The 22,826-nt window shown below is 55.0% G+C and overlaps 6 protein-coding genes across 6 annotated transcripts; 2 read left to right on the plus strand and 4 right to left on the minus strand.

Annotated features, from left to right (window-relative positions):
- Nucleotides 1-1,545: 1,545 nt before the first annotated feature.
- Nucleotides 1,546-4,012, minus strand: GUITHDRAFT_78941 (hypothetical protein; the record flags this gene model as incomplete). The annotated part of the gene is made up of 15 exons (XM_005823360.1): nucleotides 1,546-1,822; nucleotides 1,942-2,033; nucleotides 2,150-2,223; nucleotides 2,277-2,312; nucleotides 2,359-2,409; nucleotides 2,537-2,589; nucleotides 2,637-2,750; nucleotides 2,799-2,852; nucleotides 2,903-2,982; nucleotides 3,189-3,279; nucleotides 3,333-3,485; nucleotides 3,531-3,592; nucleotides 3,651-3,722; nucleotides 3,770-3,847; nucleotides 3,896-4,012. The coding sequence occupies 15 exons, from the start codon at nucleotides 4,010-4,012 to the stop codon at nucleotides 1,546-1,548; spliced, it is 1,404 nt and encodes a 467-aa protein (XP_005823417.1).
- Nucleotides 4,013-10,591: 6,579 nt separating this feature from the next.
- Nucleotides 10,592-11,734, plus strand: GUITHDRAFT_117436 (hypothetical protein; the record flags this gene model as incomplete). The annotated part of the gene is made up of 4 exons (XM_005823361.1): nucleotides 10,592-10,977; nucleotides 11,221-11,317; nucleotides 11,372-11,419; nucleotides 11,480-11,734. The coding sequence occupies 4 exons, from the start codon at nucleotides 10,592-10,594 to the stop codon at nucleotides 11,732-11,734; spliced, it is 786 nt and encodes a 261-aa protein (XP_005823418.1).
- A 170-nt stretch (nucleotides 11,735-11,904) lies between these two features.
- GUITHDRAFT_165764 (hypothetical protein) lies at nucleotides 11,905-13,563 on the minus strand. The gene is made up of 3 exons (XM_005823362.1): nucleotides 13,554-13,563; nucleotides 13,182-13,254; nucleotides 11,905-13,129 (listed from the first exon to the last, which is right to left on the minus strand). The coding sequence occupies exons 2-3, from the start codon at nucleotides 13,212-13,214 to the stop codon at nucleotides 11,987-11,989; spliced, it is 1,176 nt and encodes a 391-aa protein (XP_005823419.1). The 5' UTR covers nucleotides 13,215-13,254; nucleotides 13,554-13,563; the 3' UTR covers nucleotides 11,905-11,986.
- A 520-nt stretch (nucleotides 13,564-14,083) lies between these two features.
- GUITHDRAFT_145797 (hypothetical protein) lies at nucleotides 14,084-15,274 on the plus strand (the record flags this gene model as incomplete). The annotated part of the gene is made up of 1 exon (XM_005823363.1): nucleotides 14,084-15,274. One exon carries the CDS (start codon nucleotides 14,084-14,086, stop codon nucleotides 15,272-15,274), a length of 1,191 nt encoding a protein of 396 aa, XP_005823420.1.
- A 1,093-nt stretch (nucleotides 15,275-16,367) lies between these two features.
- Nucleotides 16,368-17,836, minus strand: GUITHDRAFT_117439 (hypothetical protein; the record flags this gene model as incomplete). The annotated part of the gene is made up of 4 exons (XM_005823364.1): nucleotides 16,368-16,520; nucleotides 16,650-16,718; nucleotides 16,765-16,870; nucleotides 16,920-17,836. 4 exons carry the CDS (start codon nucleotides 17,834-17,836, stop codon nucleotides 16,368-16,370), a joined length of 1,245 nt encoding a protein of 414 aa, XP_005823421.1.
- A 1,289-nt stretch (nucleotides 17,837-19,125) lies between these two features.
- On the minus strand, nucleotides 19,126-19,542 carry GUITHDRAFT_145799 (hypothetical protein; the record flags this gene model as incomplete). The annotated part of the gene is made up of 1 exon (XM_005823365.1): nucleotides 19,126-19,542. The coding sequence occupies one exon, from the start codon at nucleotides 19,540-19,542 to the stop codon at nucleotides 19,126-19,128; it is 417 nt and encodes a 138-aa protein (XP_005823422.1).
- Nucleotides 19,543-22,826: the final 3,284 nt, after the last annotated feature.

Genomic DNA, 22,826 nt, shown 5'->3' on the forward strand with positions numbered 1-22,826 from the left:
ACTTGTGAAAAAATATTGAGTAATATTTTATTACGGGTCAGGTATCGGGTATGAGGGGTATGAATCAAAACGGCTCATTCCCCGGTCACGGCGCACAGTGACAGGCTGCCGGCTCCGTCGGATCGCACTCAGCGGCCATGATGAATCGGCGGCCGGGCCGGCGCCGCCGGGGGCCCGGGCCCGGCGGGGGAGCCTGCCAGTGGGCCACCGGCGTGGCCCAGGAGGGCCCCGCCGCGCCGGGGAGTGGCCCGAGGGGGCTATCTCCGAGCCCGGACCGAGGTGGCGCGCCGCGCCCTCAGCCTGGCAGAGGATGAGGCTCTCTCCGGGCCGGGGCCCCTCCAGAGGCTCTAGCCGCAGCCTCAGCGAGTCACGGAGGTCCCAAGGATACGTGACTAGCCTCGGATGATAACCGTCGAGCCTCAGCCTGGCCGCCGGGAGCCGCCGCCCGCCGCCCCCCCGCGACCGGGCCGGGGCCCCCGCCCGGTCAACCTGCGGTCCGAGTCACTGTGCCGCGGTCGCCGATACGCCGGATGAAGAACGTGTTACGCACGAGACAATGTTGCATGGTCCGCCAATTACACCAGTCATGTTCTAATTACAAAGAACACAGGAACGAAGTTAAGATGCAGATTACAAACCATCACATGTACTCAGTATCTGTTGCTAAACTTCAGAGCAACCGACGTCCACACACCTCAGCTCGAATTGGTGCTTCTCAGAACCGTCGTGATGGTATCAGACGTACTCCGAGTCAGGCTCCCCAGGCAGGCGGTATCCATTTGTGTTGCTGAATCTTGCTGAAACTGACATCATTTGAAACAGACACTTCTGGTACAATTCCTTAATTTAGAACGGTGTTTCTGCCAAAACATTCAGAACTGTGTCTGATGATTTCAAATCTTAGGGGCACAATGATATATCAATCCGAGTGATTCAGCCCGGGCCGCATGAAAGTTCAGACGGTAGCTCAGTCACTCGGAGAAGGTCACGAGCAGAAGAAAAGAATATTTCTCCTTTAATCAATTCACGCGTCCCAGTGACTCCTGCCGTCTTGCTCACCGTCTCCTCCCTCACCCTCGTTTCACGCTCTGCCTCTTGTTCGCCTCCACAACCTTCTTCCCCTTCCCCGTCTTGGACGAACTGGCCACCCCCTTAGACACAAGCTTCCCAGAGTTCTTCTTAGTCAGCTGCCCCTTGCCGTTAGCAACTCCCTCCTTCTTCTTCTTCTTGGCCTCTGCATCTTGCTCTCCACCCCCGCTCCCTGCCCCGAGCTCAAACTCCATGATGTCCTCTCCCGACCTGCGGCATGACGGTCAGCTCGCCAGCAGCGGGCCCGGCGGCATCACTCACGCTCTCTTAATCTCAGGATGCAGCAGCTCCAACTCGTTCAGCGCCGCGTCCAGCCGGACCCTGGAAGGATCGTACATCTCCAGTATCGCCTGCCCTTCAGTCATGGCACGACCAGTCGGTCAGGACCATTGTCACCTCGCAGAACAGCCTCCCCATGTCCAGGTAGTCCTCGAGCTGCATTCCAGCATTAGCGGCTCACAATAGGCAGCTGGGCGTTACGTTGAAGTGGATCGGAGGGCGGACAGAAGGATCCTCGCCGAAGTCTCCGCCGCCTTTACAACCGAAGTGAAGGAGGGCAGGAGCAAGAGCAGTGAGGAGAAAGAGGAGGAGGGAGGAGGAGGGAGGAGGAGGAGGAGGAGGAGGAGGAGAGAGTAAAGAGAGCAGGAGCAGGAGGGTCAGAGGCCTCGTACCGAGAGACATCTCCAGCGTGTAGCTGTTAGGGATGGCAAATTCCCGCCAGACTACAACTCTGCTCAAAATATCAGGAAGTAGGGAGAGGGGCAGTAAGGAAAAGAGAAGGAGAAAAGGAGAGGGGAACAGAAGGGAGGGTGGGAACGGAACATTGTGGGAAAAGACAAAATCAGGAGGAACCTTGCCGCTGACTCCTTGTATTTCTGGACTTTGAAGTTGCAGTCGTCGTAGCTGAACATGAGGCTCTCGTTGTGCAGGAGGTAGGGGAAGACCTGGACGAGCGACGAGGTTATGAGAGGAGGGAGGAGAGAAAGAGATGAGAGGAACGAGGGAGCTGATGAGACCAAGACGACAAGGAAGACACAGAAAGTCACGGAGAGTCTCTCACCCTCTCCTTGAGACGCAACGCTGTTTGCTTCGATGTGCACCCGTACATGAACATGTTACATTTCCGTGAATGACCTGCACGGAAGCAGGGTCAGCTGAGGTGAGCTGAGGTGAGGTCGGGGATTCACCATGAATATCGCAGAAGATGGCGACGTCGCGAGCGGCTTCACGCTGAGTCAGCGCGACTGATATCTAAGTCAACCGCCTCACCTTTGGTGTATCGGATGATCTGCTTGAACGAGTGCACCGTCGGATGGAGCACTGAGCAGGTCGCGTCAGATGGAAGGGAACAAGAAGGGGAGAGCAACGAGGGGAGGGAAGGGGAGGAGAGGAGGGAGGGAGGGAGGGAGGGAGGGAGGGAGGGAGGGAGGGGCACTGCTCAACTGACCTCGACAAGGGTTCTGCCACTGGCGGTTCAAATCATGTCCTGACAAGGAACAGCTGCGGAGATAGAGTTAGGATGCAGTGAGGCAACGAGAGCGACTGACCGATACTGCCCGTTGATCACACCATCGGGGTTGAGCATGGGAACGACTTTGAAGATGAAGTTCTCCCGCAAGATCCGCGCGCGGGCACAGGAGCCGCACAGGAACTCAAGGAAGCTTGCAAGTACATGTCAGGCACATCGGCCTCGAGGAGAAGTAGCTCACCCGTGCATAGTCCAGGACGCACAAGTCTCGCCAGGATGGACCCGGGCGGATACACTGCAAGGATGATAAATGAGAGAGGGGAGGACAGGACAGAGTCTTGGGACCAGATGGCTCGACGACGGGAAATAACCTCAGGCGGGCTCATGAAGTTCGTGATGGTCAGCATGGGGCACTTGTTTCCAATCTGAGAGGGCAGGAGAAGTCATTGAAGAGCGCCACAGTGACGAGGAAAGGAGGAGAGCAAGAGGGGAGGAGAGCGGGAGAGCAGGAGAGCAGAAGGAAAAGAGGAAAGGAGAGCAGCAGGAGAAGAGGGGAGGAGAAGGGAGGATGGGTTGGGAGGAGAGTGCAAGTGCAAGAGAAGAATAGGATGAAGGGAAGCAGTGAAGTTACCAGAGTGTCGCACATCGTCGAGACCTTGACGATGCGAGAAGCGTTGGGTCGAGCCAGCAGCTCGGCAATGAGATGAGACAAGTCGGTATAGCTGTTAACAAATGCCAGTCAAACCTTCCGAAGGGGAGAGCAAGCATGACGAACCTGTACGGATAACAATGCGCCAGGTAGCAGACATCGTTGCCGTGGGGGAAGACAAGGGTAAAGGTCAGCGTGTAGTAGGACTGCCCAGTCTCTGTCTCGTAATGGTTCTCGTAGTATGCTATCCTCTCCCCCACTCGCCTCCACCCAACGCCCCTGCAACGTGGCGTCAAGATCGCCAGCAGAGCATCGCAGGCCTACCTTGAAGCCTCGGTAACTGAGAAGAGCGATGGGCGCATGCCGACGTTACACAAGGAGTCGGGCTGAGGCAGAGCCACAAGGTCAGGCAGGGGGCGAGAGAAAACAAACTATGAGGAAGACCTTGACGAAGTTGACGATGTTCAGCTTGTACTCTACACCGGCTTCCATGTTGGTCACAGCGAAGTAGTACCACTACAGAAGCCTTTCATGTCGCGTCATCCGCCACCAAGAGTCATTACCTGCGTGTTGCCGCCACTCTGAGAGGCCTTGGTGTTGATGTCCGGCATCAGGTACAAGTCGTACTCGTACTCGTGCACCTGATCACGAGGCTTCAGTCCCTTCCTTGCGACTCATCGCAGCCAGACCTGTATGACTCGTCCGAGGTTTCCGCCTTCGAACCTGGAGTCAAACAAGAGAGTCTTCGAGTTGATCTCAGATGTCACGGACTGAGGATGCTTCCCACTCGCCTTCTCCCCCACCATCTCCCTGGGCATGTCGTTGAGCCGCTCCATCTCACCCTGTCCTCTCTCCAAGTTGTCGCTGCAGGACTTGCTCCTTCGTGTGCCCATCACTTCTGCTCTCGCGGATTCGAGCTCAGCCAGGTCACTCATTGAAGAAAAGTTTGAGTCCAGGTCATCTTTCGAGGTCGACCTTGACATCGTTCCTAGAGCGTCTGAGGGGGAGGGAAGGTTCGAAGGGCCGGCACTCGCGATCTCTGCTCCGGCAAGCATCTTCTCTTGCTCCACAGGACTCTCCAACTTGACATCCACAAGCTCCTCGGCCACTACATGCTCATCCTCCATGGCTGCGGGGTCCAGACCTGCAGGGTCCTCAATCTCCAGGCCGGCCAAGTCAAGCAGCTCCTCAGGAGTGTCGGTATCATCAGGGTCAAGGATGTCGTCGTCGTCGCCATCGCACTCGACATCCTGCTCGATCTCCTCGTCACTCACGTCCGAGACCGTGTCACGTTGCGTCCGGGAGAGGTTAGCGGAGCGATTGACTCGTGGAAGGGTCGAGGAGCTCCACTCGTTGGCGATCGCATTCATGTCTAGGTCGTCTTCATTCCTGGCATCGACAGGATCCAGCATCGCCATCTCGTTCTCGAGCCCGTCAGGATCCACTTCGCCCTTGGGAGCTGCTGACGTCGCTTTCACCGCAGTCATCTCAAGCTCCGTGTCGTCGATCTCATCAAAACCGTTGCCATTGTCGTACTTGCCATCCGGTGAGCCCTTGTACCCTGACACGATGTGGCGAGCAAGGTCAAACAACTTCTCGCACGGAGCATCAGGAAAATGCAAGCTGTAAACGAGTCTGTCCAGTGTTGGACGAGTTTTGAGCCAGCGCGCCACATTCAGCAGCATCACTTCGGCGAGCACATCAGGGCCCGGCGGAAGAAACGGCTCTCGAGAGTTGCTTGCGATGCTGCGGGAGAGCGCAACAGAGACCCCAGCATTCTTCAACATGGGCCGGACACCGCTGACAGCCGGGGGAAGACCTCTTCGCGGCAAGGCCTCTGCATGCACGTCGTCGAGATACTTGATAGTATCAGGATTGTTCTCTGCATTCTCTGGAAAACAAAGGTCGTAGTTGAAGGTGTCGTCTACGACAGTCTTGTTCAGCAACTGTTTCGCCTCGGAAAATTCCCCCAGCACCTCAGATGTTAGCACCGTCCTTTGTAAACGATTGAGAACCATGTACGAACTCTTGAAAAGTTCTTGGGAGTCTGAATATCTACCTATCACGACAAACATAGCATCAATACCGCCGGCCCTCTTTAAGTTGTCCATATATCTCTGTAGCATATTCTCAGTAATATCTTCTGAGACATGCCTCCTGACTATACATAACAAAAATTCTGTTGCAACCGCAACAAAACGCTTGTTGCCCACACGGGCATAGATAGCATTGACAACTGATTGCATTACTTGCAGAGTTCCTACGAAAGGAAGGGTTCCATCTGAGGACTTGGCCATGCAGATCATCAGTTGTACTCCCATGATCGCAGCTTCCATGTTTTCGGCACCGAAATACTTCGTCTCTTTGTCACTCAGTACTTGAACCACAAGTTGCACTCCCCCAGTCTTGGCCACTGCAACTGAATTTTGAGGGCTGGTGGTCAAGGAACAGAGGCATGTAAACCCCGCTTTCTGGAAAGAAATGCGCTTGATGTGCGAAGCCAGGAGAGAGACTATGGGAGGAAGACCCCCTTCCAGTCTGATGATGATGGCCACCCCTTTCAAACACTTGCAGAGGGTCGTGAGCGTCTCAAGGACTGCAAGCGAGACGGACTCATCCGAGGATCTAGATCTGATCAGCCCTAGGATTGCCTTGATCATCGGGGCCGCTGTCTTGCTTCCAGCCGCGATGAACTTGGGCGTCTTGGCATAATGTGACGTGCGTCGAAGGGCCTTGACAATATCATCGGAGCTCGCATCCGAATCCACGAGGCAGGCTGCTTCTGACATCAGCTCTGATGAGTTTGTCTTTCGTGTTGGCACTACAACCCTCACTACGAGGGGGGCTCCACTGTTCACAGCGGCCCCTGAAGAAGAATTGCCTATGAAACAAGTCAAGCATCAGGTCAGATCTTTGCTGTTGCAGACAAGTCCGATTGAAAAGTACCTGTGTTGAATTGTCTGCCTGACATGGTCAGTCAAGCAAAGCAGATGCTTCAGACTTCTGGTCTCCGCCAAGTGCACAACGCAAGCACATGAAATAATCGGTTCATGCTCTGCTCACACAACCATTAGCACTGTGGGTAAGCAGACATGAACTTCTTCACGAAAGCAGAACTTACGTTCAAGAATTCTGCCTCGATACTTCAAGTATACTTGATTGAATTGAAGTCACGTTGACAGATCGAAGTAAGAACGTTCATTCCCACTGCAGTGCAAAGGATATATCAATCCTACTGCATATACACTTTTGCAGTAGGACGAAGGGATTGAGAGTTGCTTGTCGTCAAAGGAAAAAGGGGCGCGCAGACAAGAGGTGCTTAGCAAAACTTTGATGAATGAGGAAATAATTTCGATCACGAGGAGGAGGAGGACAGTGAGTTGTGTGATCAGGTGTTGAAAACATCAGGCTGGAACGACTCAGAAGCAACCAGACGACAAAGATGAAATCTCAGCAGGGGTGGGCTCCAGATTGGGGAAGGGTGCAGAGCAAAGTAGGTAGGAATGAATGGTCAGGAGGGGACAGAACAAGGATGGAAAGGATGCAGGGAGGAAAGGGTGGTGGGGATAATAGAAGGAAACACGACAAGGGGACGAAAGGAGAGGGAGTTGGACAGCAATGGTGAACATGAAGGGAAGGTTGAAGAGGTAAGAACGGGATGAAGGAGGAGGAGGAGGAGGAGGAGAGGAGGAGGAGGAGAGAGTGAGGGCGAGTGTGGAGGGACATTCGCCTGCCTGTGGCCGCTATCTTGAAGTTAGCATTGGCGGGTCGGCTGCAGGTGGTCGTTTGAGTGGGGTGGTAACGGAAATAGGGGTACAATCGGTGATGGGTGGGGTATGGGGTGGTGATGTAAGAGGAAGGAAAGTCATATTGGTGGGTATTTATATAGTCTTAGTGATCTATATTTGATGGTAGGGTAGTAAAATGTATGGTAGGGTATAGCATGTGAGAGGTGGTGGTATTACCAGTATCTATTGTTGTGGAATACATAGGGTGGGTGTGGTGAGAAAATCCCTCATCCCCCCTCATGCCAAGCCTTCATCACTGAGCACTGCTCAGACCGTACTGAGCATCATCCTCACCCTGAGCATCATCACTGTCGGTCAGTGATCATCAGCAGCATCAGATCATGGGCCCTAGTCACGTCACTGATGAGTCCCCCAGATCATCCGGCATGATCGGTGATCCCGGAGCCTCGGAGTCCCCAGCATCATCCGATCATGAGGGCCGGCGCAGCCAACTCGGATCATCCGCCTAAGTTCCGAGTTGACCTTGCCCGGACTCCGTTATGACCGGAGCTGGGTGCATCCCGCCGGTATGCGTCTCATTCCTTCGGCGACGGCCACAGCGCGGCGATATCGCTGGCATGGCGCGGGGGAATTGTCCTGCCAGTGCGCACCGGCAGTCAGTAAGTGAAGGCATCAGTTAAGTTTGGGGGACAGCAGTTGGCCGGGCAGGAATACTGATAGGTTTCAAGTTCTCGCTGTCTTTTCTCGGAAGTTCCCGCCGTTTGGCCAGTGCGACAGTTGTCAGGGTCAATCCTCCTCTACTCTCCTGATGATTGTCCTCGTACTGATTTTTAACTTGACTTAACTTTGAGTAAAGAGCCAGGAAGATTTTCAAAGTCACTAAGTTCGTCAGCCGCGCCCGGAGCCGCCGCGGCTGGGCCGCCCGGCGCCCCCCCGGGCCGCGGTCATCCGGGAGAGTCCGGCGCGGGTGCTTCACTGACTCCCGTCACCCGTGCCACGTGACCGTGCCGCTGGCGGCCCGGCGGCGGCCGCCGCGTGACATCGCTGGCCGGGCCCCGGCCCGGCCCCGCCCGGGCATGGGCCGGGGGAACTTAGGCTTCCGAATTGTCCAGCGCGCAGTTAAGTGAAGGTATCAGTTAAGTTTGGGGGACAGCAGTCGGCAGGGCATTGGGGTTGGTTCTCGCTGTCTTTTCTCTTCTCGCCGTTCAACGGTTTGGCCTGTGCGACGGAGTGTCAGGGTCCGACGGGCCAAGCCTCCTCGACTCAGGCTCCTGATTGTCCTCGTACTGATTTTTGACTTAACTTTGAGTAAAGTACTCGGCGGTATGCGCCTGCCACCCTCAGCACGCGCGGCAGTGCGCCGCGCCGACTCGGGGCGGCTCAGCGGCGGCTTGAAAGAAGTCTCAAAGTCGGCAGTGTGACTGGCGGTGACCGTCCGAGACGGTACGGTACGCCCCAGGCTGTGACCGACGGGGCCGGTTCACGGTTGGGCTCAGACTCAGGACTCACTGAGTTACGCCGTGCGGATCTCTTTTCAAGTTTTTTTTCGCCCCCGAGGAGTCGACGGACTGGTGACCCTGTGCTGCCAACCACCCCGGCGTGAAGGGTCGGCCAGGGGGGTAGTGAACCTGTCACAGTGTCTTGGTGAACCCTGTGACGTATGGACAACTTGGCGACGGTTAAACTCTCTTCCGCAGATCGGTATCTCCACACATCTCAGCGCGATCTCGTCAGCCGCTGAGCACCACAAAGTATGCCGGCCCCTCTCCCCGTGCCCCTTCTCCCCCTGCTCCAATTTCGGCATTCATGTTGCCTTGCCCTCGCTCGAATACCCTGCCTGCCTTGCCCACTCCTTCACTTTCATTCCTTTTCTCGCATCGCTCGAACTACTGCCTTGGCAAATATTGACCCAACATGCACGTCCATGAATGCGCCATCGACTATCAGGATGTTTCGATTTCTTCAGACGAGGTCCCCACTGAAGTTGAGTTTGACCTCACAAGTGAGGAGTATTCTTTCCTGACCCAAACTGGTGGAGTCTTTGGATGTGCTTCATGCGACTTCTGTGTGATGAACGGCAAAGACCATATTCGTTACAAGCAATTCGGGTGTCCTTGCAAATTGAAGCAGTTGACAGCACTATCTCACTCCATCTCGCTGATATCTTCGAAGAAAACTCGACAGATTATTGGAGCCACGGGCTGTGTGCTTAATCTACAATCTGAATGAATACATGAAATGTCCGATCAAAAGTTTGCCATTTTTTGATACATGGCGCTTCACAGAGAATTCAATCCTTCAGATTGTATACAAACTTGAAGTCTTTCAGGCCTCGAGATTCATGCCGGTGAAGTATTCGTCAGCTTCCTCAAGACGTGGTCACGCAGGATTCAAATTCTGACTCAATGTGTCGGAGCGGTATGCGGCCGCTCAGATGACCAGCCGCTGAGCATCGTCCCGTTGTAGTATGGCCGTAGTACTGCCGTACTCCGAACTCGGTCCGGGAAGTCCGATCGGACGGGAAGTCCGACCGTACCGTACCGTACGGTACGGTCACGGTCCGATCTCGGTTACTGTGACAGAGTGATGCTTTCAGGCAGGCTCAGAGCCTGCGTTGGAACTTTGAAACAGTGAGACTCGGGCCCCGGGTCGGCCCCCGATCGGACCGCCCGGCCGGTCCGATCCCGGCGATCAGTCACAGGCTGGCAGCCCCGGGTAACGACCGTACGCCGGCGCCCGGCCGCAGGCCGCGGGTCACCGGTGGGCTGTCACCGATCGGCCGCCCCCGACTGCGGCCCCCGGGCGGCTGACTCGGAGCCTATCGTGTGAGCCCGCCTGGCAGTAGGGCCGACAGACCGTGAAGTGACGAGGCCCTGAGGGGTCAACGAGAGAGGATGATGACCTTACAAGGGGGGTGGGGGTCATAGAAGTAGAACAGAAATGCGAGAGGTGGGGGTCATTTCTAGTAAAACGATGGGGTCCGAGTCCATGATGCCAGGGGGTTTGAAGAGTGAACCTTGAGGTGAAGGGTGGGGTCTGAGGAATCATGAAGTGATGGTGGAATAGTCCCTTGGGGGTAGGTAGGGGTGGTCTAAAGTGATAGGCTGAGACTGTACTTCTGGTAGTAATGCCATGAAGTGGAGGGGGTGGGGTCCGTTGAGGGAAGAAAAGTTTGAGTCGGTTTATGGGGTGGGTCCGTCTGCCGTCAGCGGCGCCGCGGCAGTCAAGCCGCTCTGGCATGATGGCGGGAAGCAGGAGGGGAAAGACGGGGGAGCAGGAGGGAGAGACGCGTCAGGACTGATGAGGAAGGAGCGGAGAGAAGACGAGAGCATGAGGGGATAGAGATGAGAGACAAACTAAAGTGGATATTCAGTGGGCAAGTACTGAATTGAATCGCTAACACTGTTTGATATCTCAAAGTTTTCCGACTTGTTCAGTTGAGTTCAAGAGGATAGGGGATTTTCGTGAGAGGCTAGCATTTCTCACACCGGCAAGGGTAAAGAAGAGACCACATCTTGATAACCGAACCTGCAAAGCTTTTGGCTGTCACTAACTGATAGATTTGAAACCTTCTTGCACTTTCTGTTGCAGGCAAAGGTGGTGCGAAATGATTGTAACATTTTTTTATCAGCGATTATGGTAGAACATTCAGACAGAAAGACTCTCCAGGACAAAAATTCCTTTGCAGAAACGGTTGGCAAAACCAAGCTTGAAAGCGTACAGAAGTTTCGCCGCAAGAAGATCCTAGACAAGAATCTGTTGAACGCTGTTTTATCCAACTTGGAAGTGAGGGCATCAGAAAATCTTTCAGAGAAGGGAACTGAGACAACGCATGGCAAGCCGCAACAATCCACTGATAAAGAGAGAGTCTCTTCGAAGTACACTCTCACGTATGCAAAATCGCTCTACGCCGTAGAAGAAATGAAGAATACCGTCGCAACGTCAAAAGAAAGAAAGCCTGCAGAAATGACGTTGAACGAAGGTGCCTTTGCAGACAGCATGCATCATTTTTGCGTTTTGAGGTGAAGATTCATTGATGGCATCCTCAGGTGTTTACCTAAAGAGCGAGCTTGATCTCAACAACATCGAAAGAGCTAAGTCATCTGTACTGAGTGAGCTCGCGACGTCAGGCGTTGAGCCGCCAGCTTCTCAGGTACGTCTCTGTTTGCCCAGAAGCCTCGCTGATCATTTGAATAAACTCTTCCCAAATCGTGTTCTTCCTGAAATACCACCATGTATGTTGTCCGGACTGATGACAATTTCAGATTCGTCCACATCGTGCGTGTAGACAAATTTCAGATGACAAGAAATATGCGATGTTTTTACAAGAGTCATGGGGGCAACCCAAACGAATCATTTATGGTATTCTTCTTTTCATTACACACCAGACCTGGAATGATTCAACTTCATTTGTAGCACCTTCCAGGAAAAGGCAAAGGAACAATCAAATCTGTTCAGCATCCGGTGCGGAATTGAATCTTGAGTCCTTCGATCAAACACTTCAAGACTGAATTTCCCTGACAGATGCACAAAGGGTTCAAACCAACTCTAGTCAGTTTAAGGCAGCGAGGAAATTCACTGGCGAGGTTCGAATCCCAAGCAAAATTTCTGTTTGATAGCTGCACCTTGCAGACCCGTGGATTTGGTGGAAAACAGTTCAGGCCTAGCACGAGCCGCAACAAGGACGAGGCCAACAGCCTTGAAGACCTCCACCATGCAGCCTCACTCCTCTTGCTGTCACGAGATAGGTGTCTCAATCAGCAGTCCGCTGCCAAGTAAGAAGTGTCACTTGCAATGTTGAGCGACCAACACGCTGACGGTCAACGTTTGTGCAGAAAAGGCAAACGAGCATGATGCAGTTCACCTAAATCATAAACAAGGTCAAGCTCGACGCAAGCAGGCGGAACCACTCCAACTATTAGTCCATCTTGGTGTGCAACTCATGAGATCAAAACAAAGCTGTTTATTCAGTACATCAAAATACAAGTACAAGCACACAGAAAAAGTCCCACTTGCTCGTATTAACCCCTCCTACTCCACTCCCAAGGCCCTGCGCGAAATCATTCCGAGCAGGTAATCGTCTAGCAGGCTCAAGTGCGAGTTGCCACCGAGTCGTGGGTGCTGACTCATCCATAATGCCAGATGGAAGCTACTAAAGTGATCTATCGCCTGCTCCGCTTCCCTCCTACAACCTTCCGGCTCACCTCTCCCCGTCTCGCAGACCAACATGAGAGCCTGGACGACCCTGCTCCCCTTCACGTGGATCTGACTTTCCATGTTGCGACTCAACTCCACCACAGCCTGTAGTGCATACACAATGCTCCGATCCTGATGGAAGTACGGAGACTGATCCTTTTGCCAGGTTGACAAATACTCTGCCAACAAGAAGAGGATCCCCTTATCGATGAGAAGTCCAGCTGCCCTCTTGCTGGCCACCAGGCTTCTCAACGGGCACAGGATGCTGTAAGGTGCAAAGTGGATGCCCGACCACACTCTGCCCTCCAACGATGACTTGAACATCTTGACGATGCAGTCGAGGATCGCGTTGAAACTACCTTCCGGCAGCCTCTCCTCATCCACGCTTCCCACAAGGTTCAAGATGGCCAGGACCGCGCGAGCGTTCTGCATGGTGTTCACGTCGTCGCAGGCCTCCTGCAGGTCATAGAGCACATCCACAAACCCGCCATCGATCAGGCTCTGTCGCGCCGCCTCGCACCGAGAGATGCAGTTGATAGCTCCCACCGCCACGGACCGGACCCTTCGTGGACCTGAAACCAAGGAGTTCTTGAGAGCATCCAGCAGTCCCTCACAGCTAACGATCTTGGGGCACACTCTCTCACAGAATGCGGCACAGTTGTTGAGGACCAGGGCCGCGTCCTCCTTCATCCTGTTGTGACCGTAGGACAGTAGCTCCACCAGGTTCTGTAGCGCCCCTTCAGTCTCGACGATGGCCTGCGCGTTCTCCTCGTTGCCGAAGGCGAGCTCTCCGAGTGCGCTGCATGAATAAATGCGCACATACCAGGAGGTAGACTTGAGGAGGTTGCACAACAAGGGTATCCCCCCGCGAACCCGAAACTGATCTTTGCGGAGAGCAGAGAAATGGTTCGAGGTGTGCGCATGCTCGAAGAGGGTCTCTACGGCGAGCACCACGTCCCTGATGTTCTCCGACTGCAACTATAACAGAGAAAGGTGAGGCATGCAGCAAGAGGGGGCAGAGCAATCTCACTTGCGCGATGTTGGAGTCCAAAAATCGATCCATGTTCTTTCCTTCGATTTAGTTCTGTCTCATTTCCTTCTACCTGCAGTTCCATGTCAACATCGCATTCTCGTCAAACAAACAAACGATCAGAGTGAGTGGGAAGATGGCAGTCATGGCAAATGAGCTCTGCTCGTTTCACTTCGTCTCCGCACATCTCACCACCCTGTGAGCCTACACCTCCCTGCTCCAAACACTCACACTCGCTCATCAATCCCTCTCTCTACCCTTTCATCCCATCCCTGGTCTCCTCATCGTACTGATAGTCAGTGCAAAGAACAACAGCTCATAACAACAGATAGTACAAGAAGGACATGCTTTCGTTGTAAACTTGGTACTAACCTCCGCACAACTCAGTACGGCAAACACTGATGTAAAGGTCAATTTGCTGACAGTTATAAAATAATGGGGTTCTTTGGAAATGATATGGGTGGGTCATCCCTCTGTTAAATTACAGGACCCGGTATTATAACTGAATCTACAGGGTAGGGTGTGACATTGAAGCTTTGTGGGTAGGGTACTTCAACCTAATAGAATTATAGAAATATTATTAAAATCATTTTGATAGCAACCCTAAAGGGCAAGAGTACTAATATGGGGGGGTGGGGGGTGGGACCGTTGGGGTACGGCGGAACAATCGCATCTAAAAATAGATTTTTAAAATATTAAAACCTTCTTGGTATAATAGTAGTTATTGATTTGATAGTCGCCAGGAGCCGGCGGGCCCGGCGGCCGCCGGCGGGCCCGGCCCGGTACTACCGTTGAGTGACTCCGAGTGAAAGAGTCACAAGTTGACTAAACTTACAGTTGACTAAAACGTTTAATGGTCACCGGGTATCTCGCAGGGAAGCAAGCTTTTTAAATCGAGTGCCATGCTGAGACCGGCCGACTACCTGCCATGGTCGCTGAGCGCGCTGGTGTTCGTCTGCCTCCTATGCTTCACCTTCCTCCACCATGACAGCCAGGCTCGCTTCCAGCGCCTCATGGAGGAGGCAACGGCCAAGTGCCTGCAAGCAAGAACAAGCGAGTACGAGCAGGTGGTGGGAGCATGGAGGCGAGCAGCGCAGAGAGTAGCGAGAGAGCAGGAGGCGACCCTAAATCAGAGCAAGGAACTGGTGAGAGATCTGATGAGTCTCAAGGAAGGGCGCCTGGTTCCATCCTCCTCGACCCCCCTACCTGCCGTGCCAAGCTCAGCAGCAGGTTTGTCAGCTGAGCGAGTGGAGACGTGCTTCCAGAAGGTTTGGTCGCAGATCGATCAGTTCGAGTCGATGATGAAGATCGAGAGGAGGTTCGCTACCTTGTGGCTCGCAAAGCAGATCCTGCTGCGGGGGCTGCGGGGCGATTTCATCGAGGCAGGGGTCGCCAACGGAGGAGGCGCGTGCATGATCCAGTCGCTCTTAAGCTGCGTGGGAGACCGTCGGGACTTTTACCTGGCGGACAGCTGGCAGGGGCTGCCAACTCCCTCGAAGACGAGCTTCAGCAAGGAGCCTTCGCAGTTTCGAGGAGGAGAGTTCTACGTGCCCTTCGCTCGCTTCGTCAAGGAGTGGGAGGGGTGGGAGAGGAACTGGACGCGGGAGGGGTTCGAGTGGCCCAGGCTCAACGGCGGTACCGCCAAGGTGCTCAAGGGAGAGTTTCAAGCTACTCTGCCTCGGCTGCGCGACGAGAACGTGAGCTTGAGCTACGTCAAGTGCGACGGTGACATGTACTCGTCGACGTTCGAGTGCGTTCAGTTCTTGTATCCTAGGCTGGAGTGCGGGGGCTACATCTACTTCGATGACTACCATGAGTTTGGGGAGTGTCAACGAGCCGTGAAGGACTACTTGACGCAGACAAACCAGCAGGACGTGGCGGAGGACATGTTCTCTGTGCGTCAAGGCTTCGGGCTCGGCGTGTACGACAGGACGCTGACAAAAGCCAAGTACGAGGCGGTGTTTTGGCGGAAGGAGTGCGAGCGCAAGGAAGCGGGTAGGAGGAGGGAAGGGAGGAGGAGGCAGGTGTCAGCGGAGGTGGGCGAGCGGTCGGGCAAAGAGAGACAGAGATCGAGTCGTGGACAAGTGCCATAGATCAGCACCGGGAGCTGGGAGCGTGAGAAGATAGTGAAGCAAGTGATGGGAGCTCAACGGCTGCAATGAAGTCAGAAGGTTTTTTGAGATGTTCGTTTTTAGTTGTCTTGGAACAGTTGAACTTTCTGCTTCATCGATCGTTTCTTTAAAGACTCAGTTTGGTGCTGTTGGTTTTTGAACATTTTCAGACACGCTGCAAGTTTTTCAGAAATTATTTTTTGTCTTCATGAAGCATTTGAAACATTCGATTTGTCTGCTGAAAAGCAGATGAGAAGCATGATCAACACATGTTGTGATCTCCTCTCTTGTCAAATTGCCAAAGATGACAATGCCTCCTGTCTTTCGCTCTCGAGAATCCCAATCCTTGCTTGTTATCAAGTCTTTCATTCTCATCATCGCATCTTGCTTGTTCTTCTTCATACTCCCTTGTTGATCTTGTCAACCTTTCAGGATTCTTCGTCTTTCTCATCAGTTTTTGCCTTTCCATTGTCCTCATGTCGTCATGCAACAGTTTTCTTCTCTTATCTCTCCCTTCTCTCCTCTTCCTTTCTCTGATCTGCTCCCTGCTCCCTGCTCCCTGCTCCCTGCTCTTAGCTGTCGTCGTTCTAGCGACGATCACATGCTACATGCTCAGGCACAGCAAGGCAGCAAGCATCAGCGAGCTTGCAAGGGGTGCTGACAGTAGCACTTCAGAAGTCGCAGTGGTGGTGGGGATGGTGATAGTAGATCAGCCTGTTTCTCTTTGGACACATCTCTTGAGAGATCTCAACATAGTCAAGGTCCCACGAGAGAGCTTTCACGTGACCGCGAGCTTGACAGCGTGTGAATGCAGGAATGAGGTTTCAAGCTTTGAAGTTTTAGAGATGAAGTTACTGAAGCTGCTGCTCTCTCAGCTTCACTGACCGTCGGCACATCAACTTGACTTGACAAGATCTTGTAGTGACCCCCGACCTCCGCACGTCATTGTCTCTTGCTCAGGCGCCAACAGCCTCACGTGACAGCCTCTGAAGACCGTTACACGTCACTGAGTGTCCGAGACCGGCCCGGCCCGGGGCCTGACATGCCTCCCAGCCCTCACTGAGCCTTGTGCTGGTCAACCTGGGGAGGGCCCGACTTTGGGAAAGATGTCTCTGGGGGACATTAGCGTGCTCTCCTCCGGCCCTCCCGACTGGGCCGCCGCAGGCTGCTTGTTAAAGTTCTGCAGCATGCTGACCTGCTTGCGCATGCTCTCCGGCAGTACCGACATCTGAATTGAAGTGGTCAGAAGCGCATGGGAAAGACAGAGGGAGAGAATGAAGGAGTAGAGGGGAAGGGGACGGGGACTGCAGGGCACAAGCCCTGCAGGGAGGAAGGGAGAGCGATAGCAAGGGCTTACCTGTTCCTGTGACATGTTCATCATGGCACTGAACTGTGACCGCTGCTCCATCGACATGTTGGACATCATCTGCGGGGGAGGTCATGGGCAAGGCTGCTGGCAGAGGTTCAAGTACCTTGGCAAACACGCTGCCTCCCGGTGTGGTCATGGCAGGCGTCGCTGGCTCGATGCTGTTGAGGAGGGAGGACGAGGGTCGGACGTCATGAATCGCCTCCGGAGGTCTGTAACCGTCTCGTCAACGAGCAACGGACATCAAACGCGTCAGAGCACCTCATGCCCGAGGCAGTAGAAGGTGACGGATCTTGATTTGTGTTGAAGCTGAAAGATGCTTCGACGTCTCGCTTGTCCTCTGAGCCGTCTTGTTTGAAGGCTCGTTTCAAGAAGGGGAGACCGAAGCTGTTCCCGTTGTTCTCCTCCGATCTCGCGGCCCCGATCTCATTCTTCGCTCTTGCTGACGTCCGCGTCTCACCCAGCTCACTTCCACTGTCGTTGTCTGACTTCCTGAATGAGGAGAGCGACTTGGACGATTTCATCTTGTCCACGTAGATTTGCATGTTGGGTGCTGCTGGAGTATCTCCCTGCTCTTCCTGTATTTCTCCAGTCACATCGTTACGTTGATTCCTCGATGTGCTCAAGTTCTCTTCGTCGGATTCATCGCTGTTTGCCGAATCATTCTTCTTCCTTTTCCAGTCTTGCCTCGACCTGGACCCTCTGCTGTTGGTCGTTTTCCTGATCACATACAGCCAAACCAAGACCACAAGAGCAAGGTTCACCCAGGGCAAGACTATGTAGTTGAGCAGCTCGACTGACGACTTGTCGCTCTTGCTCGGCACAGCGATGCTCTGTGTAGGGTACGACAAACCCCCGTTACACTCTAAGTTGAGCCCGTCCAGGCACATGAACAGAGTACTGAGGAGGTCCTTCTTGCAAAGATCGTTGGAAACAGGAGAATAGAAGCAGTCAACGCAGAGCTTGGTCAGGTTGCTGTACTTCCCTTGGCACTTGGCCGAGCATCGCTTCGTCTTGTCAATGCTGCACGGCAGAGCGGACACTCCACACACCGCTCCGATCCCCCCGTCGCCATTAAACAGGATGTCCTTGAGCTCGTTGATTGACTGGTCATCGCAGGACAGGGCAGCAGGTAAGATACACAGAAACAGAAGAAGGAAGATGCGGAGCATGGCCATACAGCTACTTGCTCACGATAGAGTCGCCAACGTCCCAGTCCCTGCAGTTCCGAGGAATGATCGCAATGCAGCAGGAAGATAGCGAGACAACAGCAAATATCTCCTTATGTCCGTCTATTTCAATCACGAGGATCTTGTTGTCTCCTCCGACCCTCCCTTCTCACAAATTTGTAGCACCGCACCCCCGCAAGCTTGAACAAGACGTAAGAGTGTAAAACCCTTCTATTCACCCAGCACACACAGTCCTGTCTCTCCGGTATTCCTCACCTTCTGTACGCCGAGTCCCTACAAACAAGTTCTCTCTGCCCTAGTCTCGCCTCTCCTCCTCTCCTCTGCCGTCTCCTCTCCTCCTCCCTCCTTCCTCTCTCCCCTTCGCCTCATCCATTTCATTCCCCTCTACACCGACAACGGCCCCCACCCCCACCCTGCTAGAAACCCACGGTACCCCTGAATTCCCCCATACATGTACCCCTACATACTCTCAATACTACCCTACCTTACGGCACTGCGTCCCTCAGCACACCCGGAGAACCACCCCCACCCCCTCCCAGAACACCAGCCGCTTGATGCATGTGAAGACTCCAGGGCTCACTACTCCGATCGAGGGGGTGGGGTAGATCGAGTACCACCGGTGTCTGGTCTTCAGTAGTACAGTCATACCCCTTATTTACCCAGAAAAAATACCCCTCAGTGAGGTCACCCCTGTACCCCACCCCTGGTCTGAACAGCAACTTGAATCGGAGAGTTCTGTTTTAGGAATCTGCGAGAGAGCGTGCACCGCGTATGGCGGGAACTTGTTGACTGCGGTAGTGCATGCATGGGAGGAAGCGGGTACGACGAGCCAACATGATGGTTGAAGTCAGACAGGACGAGCAGATGATCAGCTTCGTCTCGTTCACAATGTGAAGGAGAACTGAGATGTTCAGCCAAATTTTGAGTGATTCCGAGGAGAAAATCTCAAGTGGACAGAGAATCTGGAGCAAGAAAGCCGTGAAGGTAGTGGTAGGCATGAGGAGAAAATTGAACAAGCAGCTATCCAAGGATCTTTGCTTGTTCTCCCTCCAGCCGTCAGCTGCTCTTCCTCCTCATACTGACTCCCTCTCCCTCCAGGCTCCTCGTTCTCGTCCTCGTCCAATCCCCTCCACCTCTTCCTTCCTCATACACATGACTGAGTGATGGGACTGTGAGCTTGAGAGTGGAGTTTTTCCAGCACTCACTCTCACTAGTTTGAATCCCCAATGACCATCAGTAACACGAGAACGATTCTTCCAAGTTTGCCTGCGAAGTCACTACGACTCGCGCCTAAGGCGCTTGCTTCCTTCACCTGCATTCACAGTGCTGATCTCTGGCACTCTTCCGCGACTCGATCTCTGTCTCTCTTTGCCCGACCGCTCGCCCACCTCCGCTGACACCTGCCTCCTCCTCCCTTCCCTCCTCCTACCCGCTTCCTTGCGCTCGCACTCCTTCCGCCAAAACACCGCCTCGTACTTGGCTTTTGTCAGCGTCCTGTCGTACACGCCGAGCCCGAAGCCTTGACGCACAGAGAACATGTCCTCCGCCACGTCCTGCTGGTTTGTCTGCGTCAAGTAGTCCTTCACGGCTCGTCGACACTCCCCAAACTCATGGTAGTCATCGAAGTAGATGTAGCCCCCGCACTCCAGCCTAGAATACAAGAACTGAACGCACTCGAACGTCGACGAGTACATGTCACCGTCGCACTTGACGTAGCTCAAGCTCACGTTCTCGTCGCGCAGCCGAGGCAGAGTAGCTTGAAACTCTCGGCAGCAGCCGCCTCGGATCAGAGCCGTCCCTACCCCAGCTGTCCCTACTCCAGCTGTCCCTACTCTACCCCAGCTGTTCCTACTCCAGCCGTTTTACCGTCCCTACCCCAGCTGTTCCTACTCTAGCCGTTTTACCGTCCCTACCCCAGCTGTTCCTACTCCAGCCGTTTTACCGTCCCTACCCCAGCCATCCCTTGTCAGTGTACTGAAGTCTCTCTCACTGTGAGCTTTGCGGCCGCAACGATGCTGATGCCTTCTCTTATGAGCTCGTTCGACATTCTTCAGACCTGCCCTGAGAGTTGTTCGCAGACTTTTTATTTCAACTTAAAAAATAGACCAGACTCACACCCAATACCTCCAGTGCGCTGTGCGCCCGTGCGTCCTTCCTGCTCCCCCCCGCCCTTCCTCGCTCATGCCCTCTTGGTCTCATCCGTCATCTCCACCCCATCTCCTCCTCCTCACTCCCGCCTATGATCTTCTCCCACCCTGAGTCCTCCTCCCGCATCTGCGAGATGCAAAGCCCCCACGTCTCCTCCTGCTCCTCCTCCTGGCCCGCAAAGTCTCCTTGCCAACTCGCCCACCGGTCTTGCCTACAACGCCCAGCTGTGTCCTCCTCTTCCTCTCCGTGTATCATCACCTCCGCTCCCTCCAGCCATCCCCCGACCCCTCCGACGTCAAGCCATCCTTGGTCTGCGCGATCAGCCTCCAAGCTCAGCTCCTCTCCTTGGCTCCTGCCGTATGTCCCTCGCTCTGAGCGCTCAGGCAGCTCCACGCCATCAACCCACGCCGGACCCTCTCCCGGCATGTCCATCTCGATCTCGGACCATGTCGGCGAGTATGGCGTCGCATCATGCGGCGACGAGTATCGGTCAGTCTCGGAGCCTCCCGACCCGTCGGCTGGGACCTGCAGCCTGCTGCGTCGCCCCTTCTGGCGCACCCGACGCGGTGCCTTGCTCCAGTTGGTTGTCATCTCCGCCCACACACCGTACCTCTCCCGGCAGCACTGCTCCAGCGCCTCCAGGCTCACGTCCGCCCCGAGCCTCCACGCGAGCTGGCGGAGCTTGAGCCAGGCCTGCCGGAGCTCCTGGAGCTCGTGGGGGTCGTCGGGGTTGATCCAGCGGCGGTTGGAGAAGAAGTAGCGCGCGCTGCTGCTCCTCGAGAAGTCCGTCGCCTCCACGTCATCGGGGAGGATGCAGCGGTCGCGGATCTTGGGGAAGCCGTTGTGCTCGAGGACCTTGTTGAACTCCACCTCGCTCACCCCGTGCCCTCCCATGACTTGGCTCTGGCAGCGGACGGCGGCCGGGATGCAGTCGCGGAGGCCGTCGTACATGGAGAGGCGGCCCTTGCGGGGGATGAAGAGGTGGCTGAGGGAGGCAGGGACGGCTCGGGAAACCTGGGGCAGACAGGAGTCAGGCAGGAGGAGGAGAAGGAGGGAGAGAGCAAGGCAGAGAGGGAGGGAGGGAGGGAGGTACCGCTTGGGCGAAGGCGAGGGCGACGGCCTTGGAGGCGGGGGAGGCAGAGGGCCGGACCATGTCGAGGATGCCCTTGGGGTAACAGGCCAGCAACTTGAAGCGGCGGCGAGGATACACGAGGCAGGGTAGTAAAGCGAGGACGCCGAAAGGATGTGAGAAGGCAGCGATTGATTTTTCCAGGAGTAACGTGACAGCTTGCGGGTTGACCATTTTTTTTTTTGGCAGAACCTGAATGCCGAATGGAGCGATTACAGCCCTTTCCGAGAGTATTCAGCGGTCACGTTACTCCTGGAGAAGCAATCGCTGCGTTCACACATCCTTTCGGGTATCAACTTCTACCAGGGCACCAAGTTTGAGTAAAGAACACCTTTTTTTAGCATAGCGCCTACTGTTGACTAGTCAGTTGCTTCAAGTTTCAATGCCGGGGGCTACTACCGTAAACTTAACTTATTTAAGTAGGCCCTAGCAGCCGCTAGTAGGCGAGTTTATTAGGAGGCTATTTTGGGGTGCCTAATAGCCTCCTAACTTGAACTTTCAGACCGGACGGTCGTCCAGTAGGCGAGTCTCCGAAGGCTCGCGGCCGTTTTTTAACAATTGAGTAAACGCACATAATAATAATTGAGGCGTACTGATTTTCAACTTAACTTTGAGTAAGTGATGAATTCTGCAGTGCCTTGCGTCTCATTGGCTGAGCCTTCAAGAGTACTACGGTAAAAGTCTGTACACTGATGACTGCGGCCCGGGATGTGACAGCACTGTCGGAGGGCCACCGGGTGACGCCGGCTCAGCCAAGTGCCGATGGCCGGGCATCATGGCATGATGCCACGGATTGCCGGGCCGGCCCGGGGCCTTCTGACTTGAAAGTCCCGGACTGACTCCCCGTCACACTGGCAGGCTCAACTTGAGAACGAGTCACTTGGCACCTGACGGCAGTGGCGTGACCGTCAGCCTGCATACTACTGCGGCCGCCAGGCCCGGCGCCGGATCGGATCCGACCGTACGGACACTCCGAGTGTGGCACGCCGCGCCGGGCCCCGCGGGCCGGGCGGCAGTGCCGGGCCCGGGCCCGCCGCAAGTACGGTCAGGACTCCGGGCGGCCCCCGGCCCGGCGTGACGGTCACGGTGACCGTCCGGCGGACCGTTGGGGCCGCCGGGCCGTGCAGGCGCCGCCGGCCCGGCGCCGCCCGGCGAGTCCGGTGAACTTGAACCCAGGCCCCGGGGACTGTCACACTGCCTGTCACTCAGCAGCCGACGGTCGGACCGTACCGCCGGCCCGTACCGATGCCGGTCCGAGCCGGACTCAGTGGCAGGACTCCGGGCCGCCGGAATAGTGACGGCGGTACGGTACGGTACGGTACGGTACCGCATGGTACCGGGTGACCGTCACCGTGCACTGCGGCGGCACGTAGTAGTAGGCGGAGAGTCTCTCTCACCGTGGCACCGCCGCCGCAGTGGGCCGACGCCGACTCCGAGTCAGTCGTGCGGCCAGCTTTGGTAACCCACATCCCCTCACTGACCATATGAACCCTCCATCTATTTCCGGGGCCTTTTACGGTGAAGCAGCGATCATGGCAGGTGAGCGACATAGGAAGATGGGAGATGAAGGGGAGGGAAGGAGATGAATGGGAGGGAAGGAGATGGAATGGGAGGGAAGGGGAAGGAGGAGTGGAAGGGGGAGGGGAAGGAGAGTGGAAGGGGAGGGGGAAGGAGGAGTGGAAGGGGAGGGGAAGGAGGAGT

Source organism: Guillardia theta (genome assembly GCF_000315625.1).
Source record: "Guillardia theta CCMP2712 unplaced genomic scaffold GUITHscaffold_110, whole genome shotgun sequence".
NCBI classification, from domain to species: domain Eukaryota; class Cryptophyceae; order Pyrenomonadales; family Geminigeraceae; genus Guillardia; species Guillardia theta.

Excerpts from the sequence above, each read along its gene's own strand:
- GUITHDRAFT_165764 (XM_005823362.1), bottom strand. The coding sequence starts at position 13,214 with ATGGATCGATTTTTGGACTCCAACATCGCGCAA. Across the intron at positions 13,130-13,181 it reads TGGACTCCAACATCGCGCAA|TTGCAGTCGGAGAACATCAG; the intron begins GTGAGATTGCTC and ends TCTCTGTTATAG.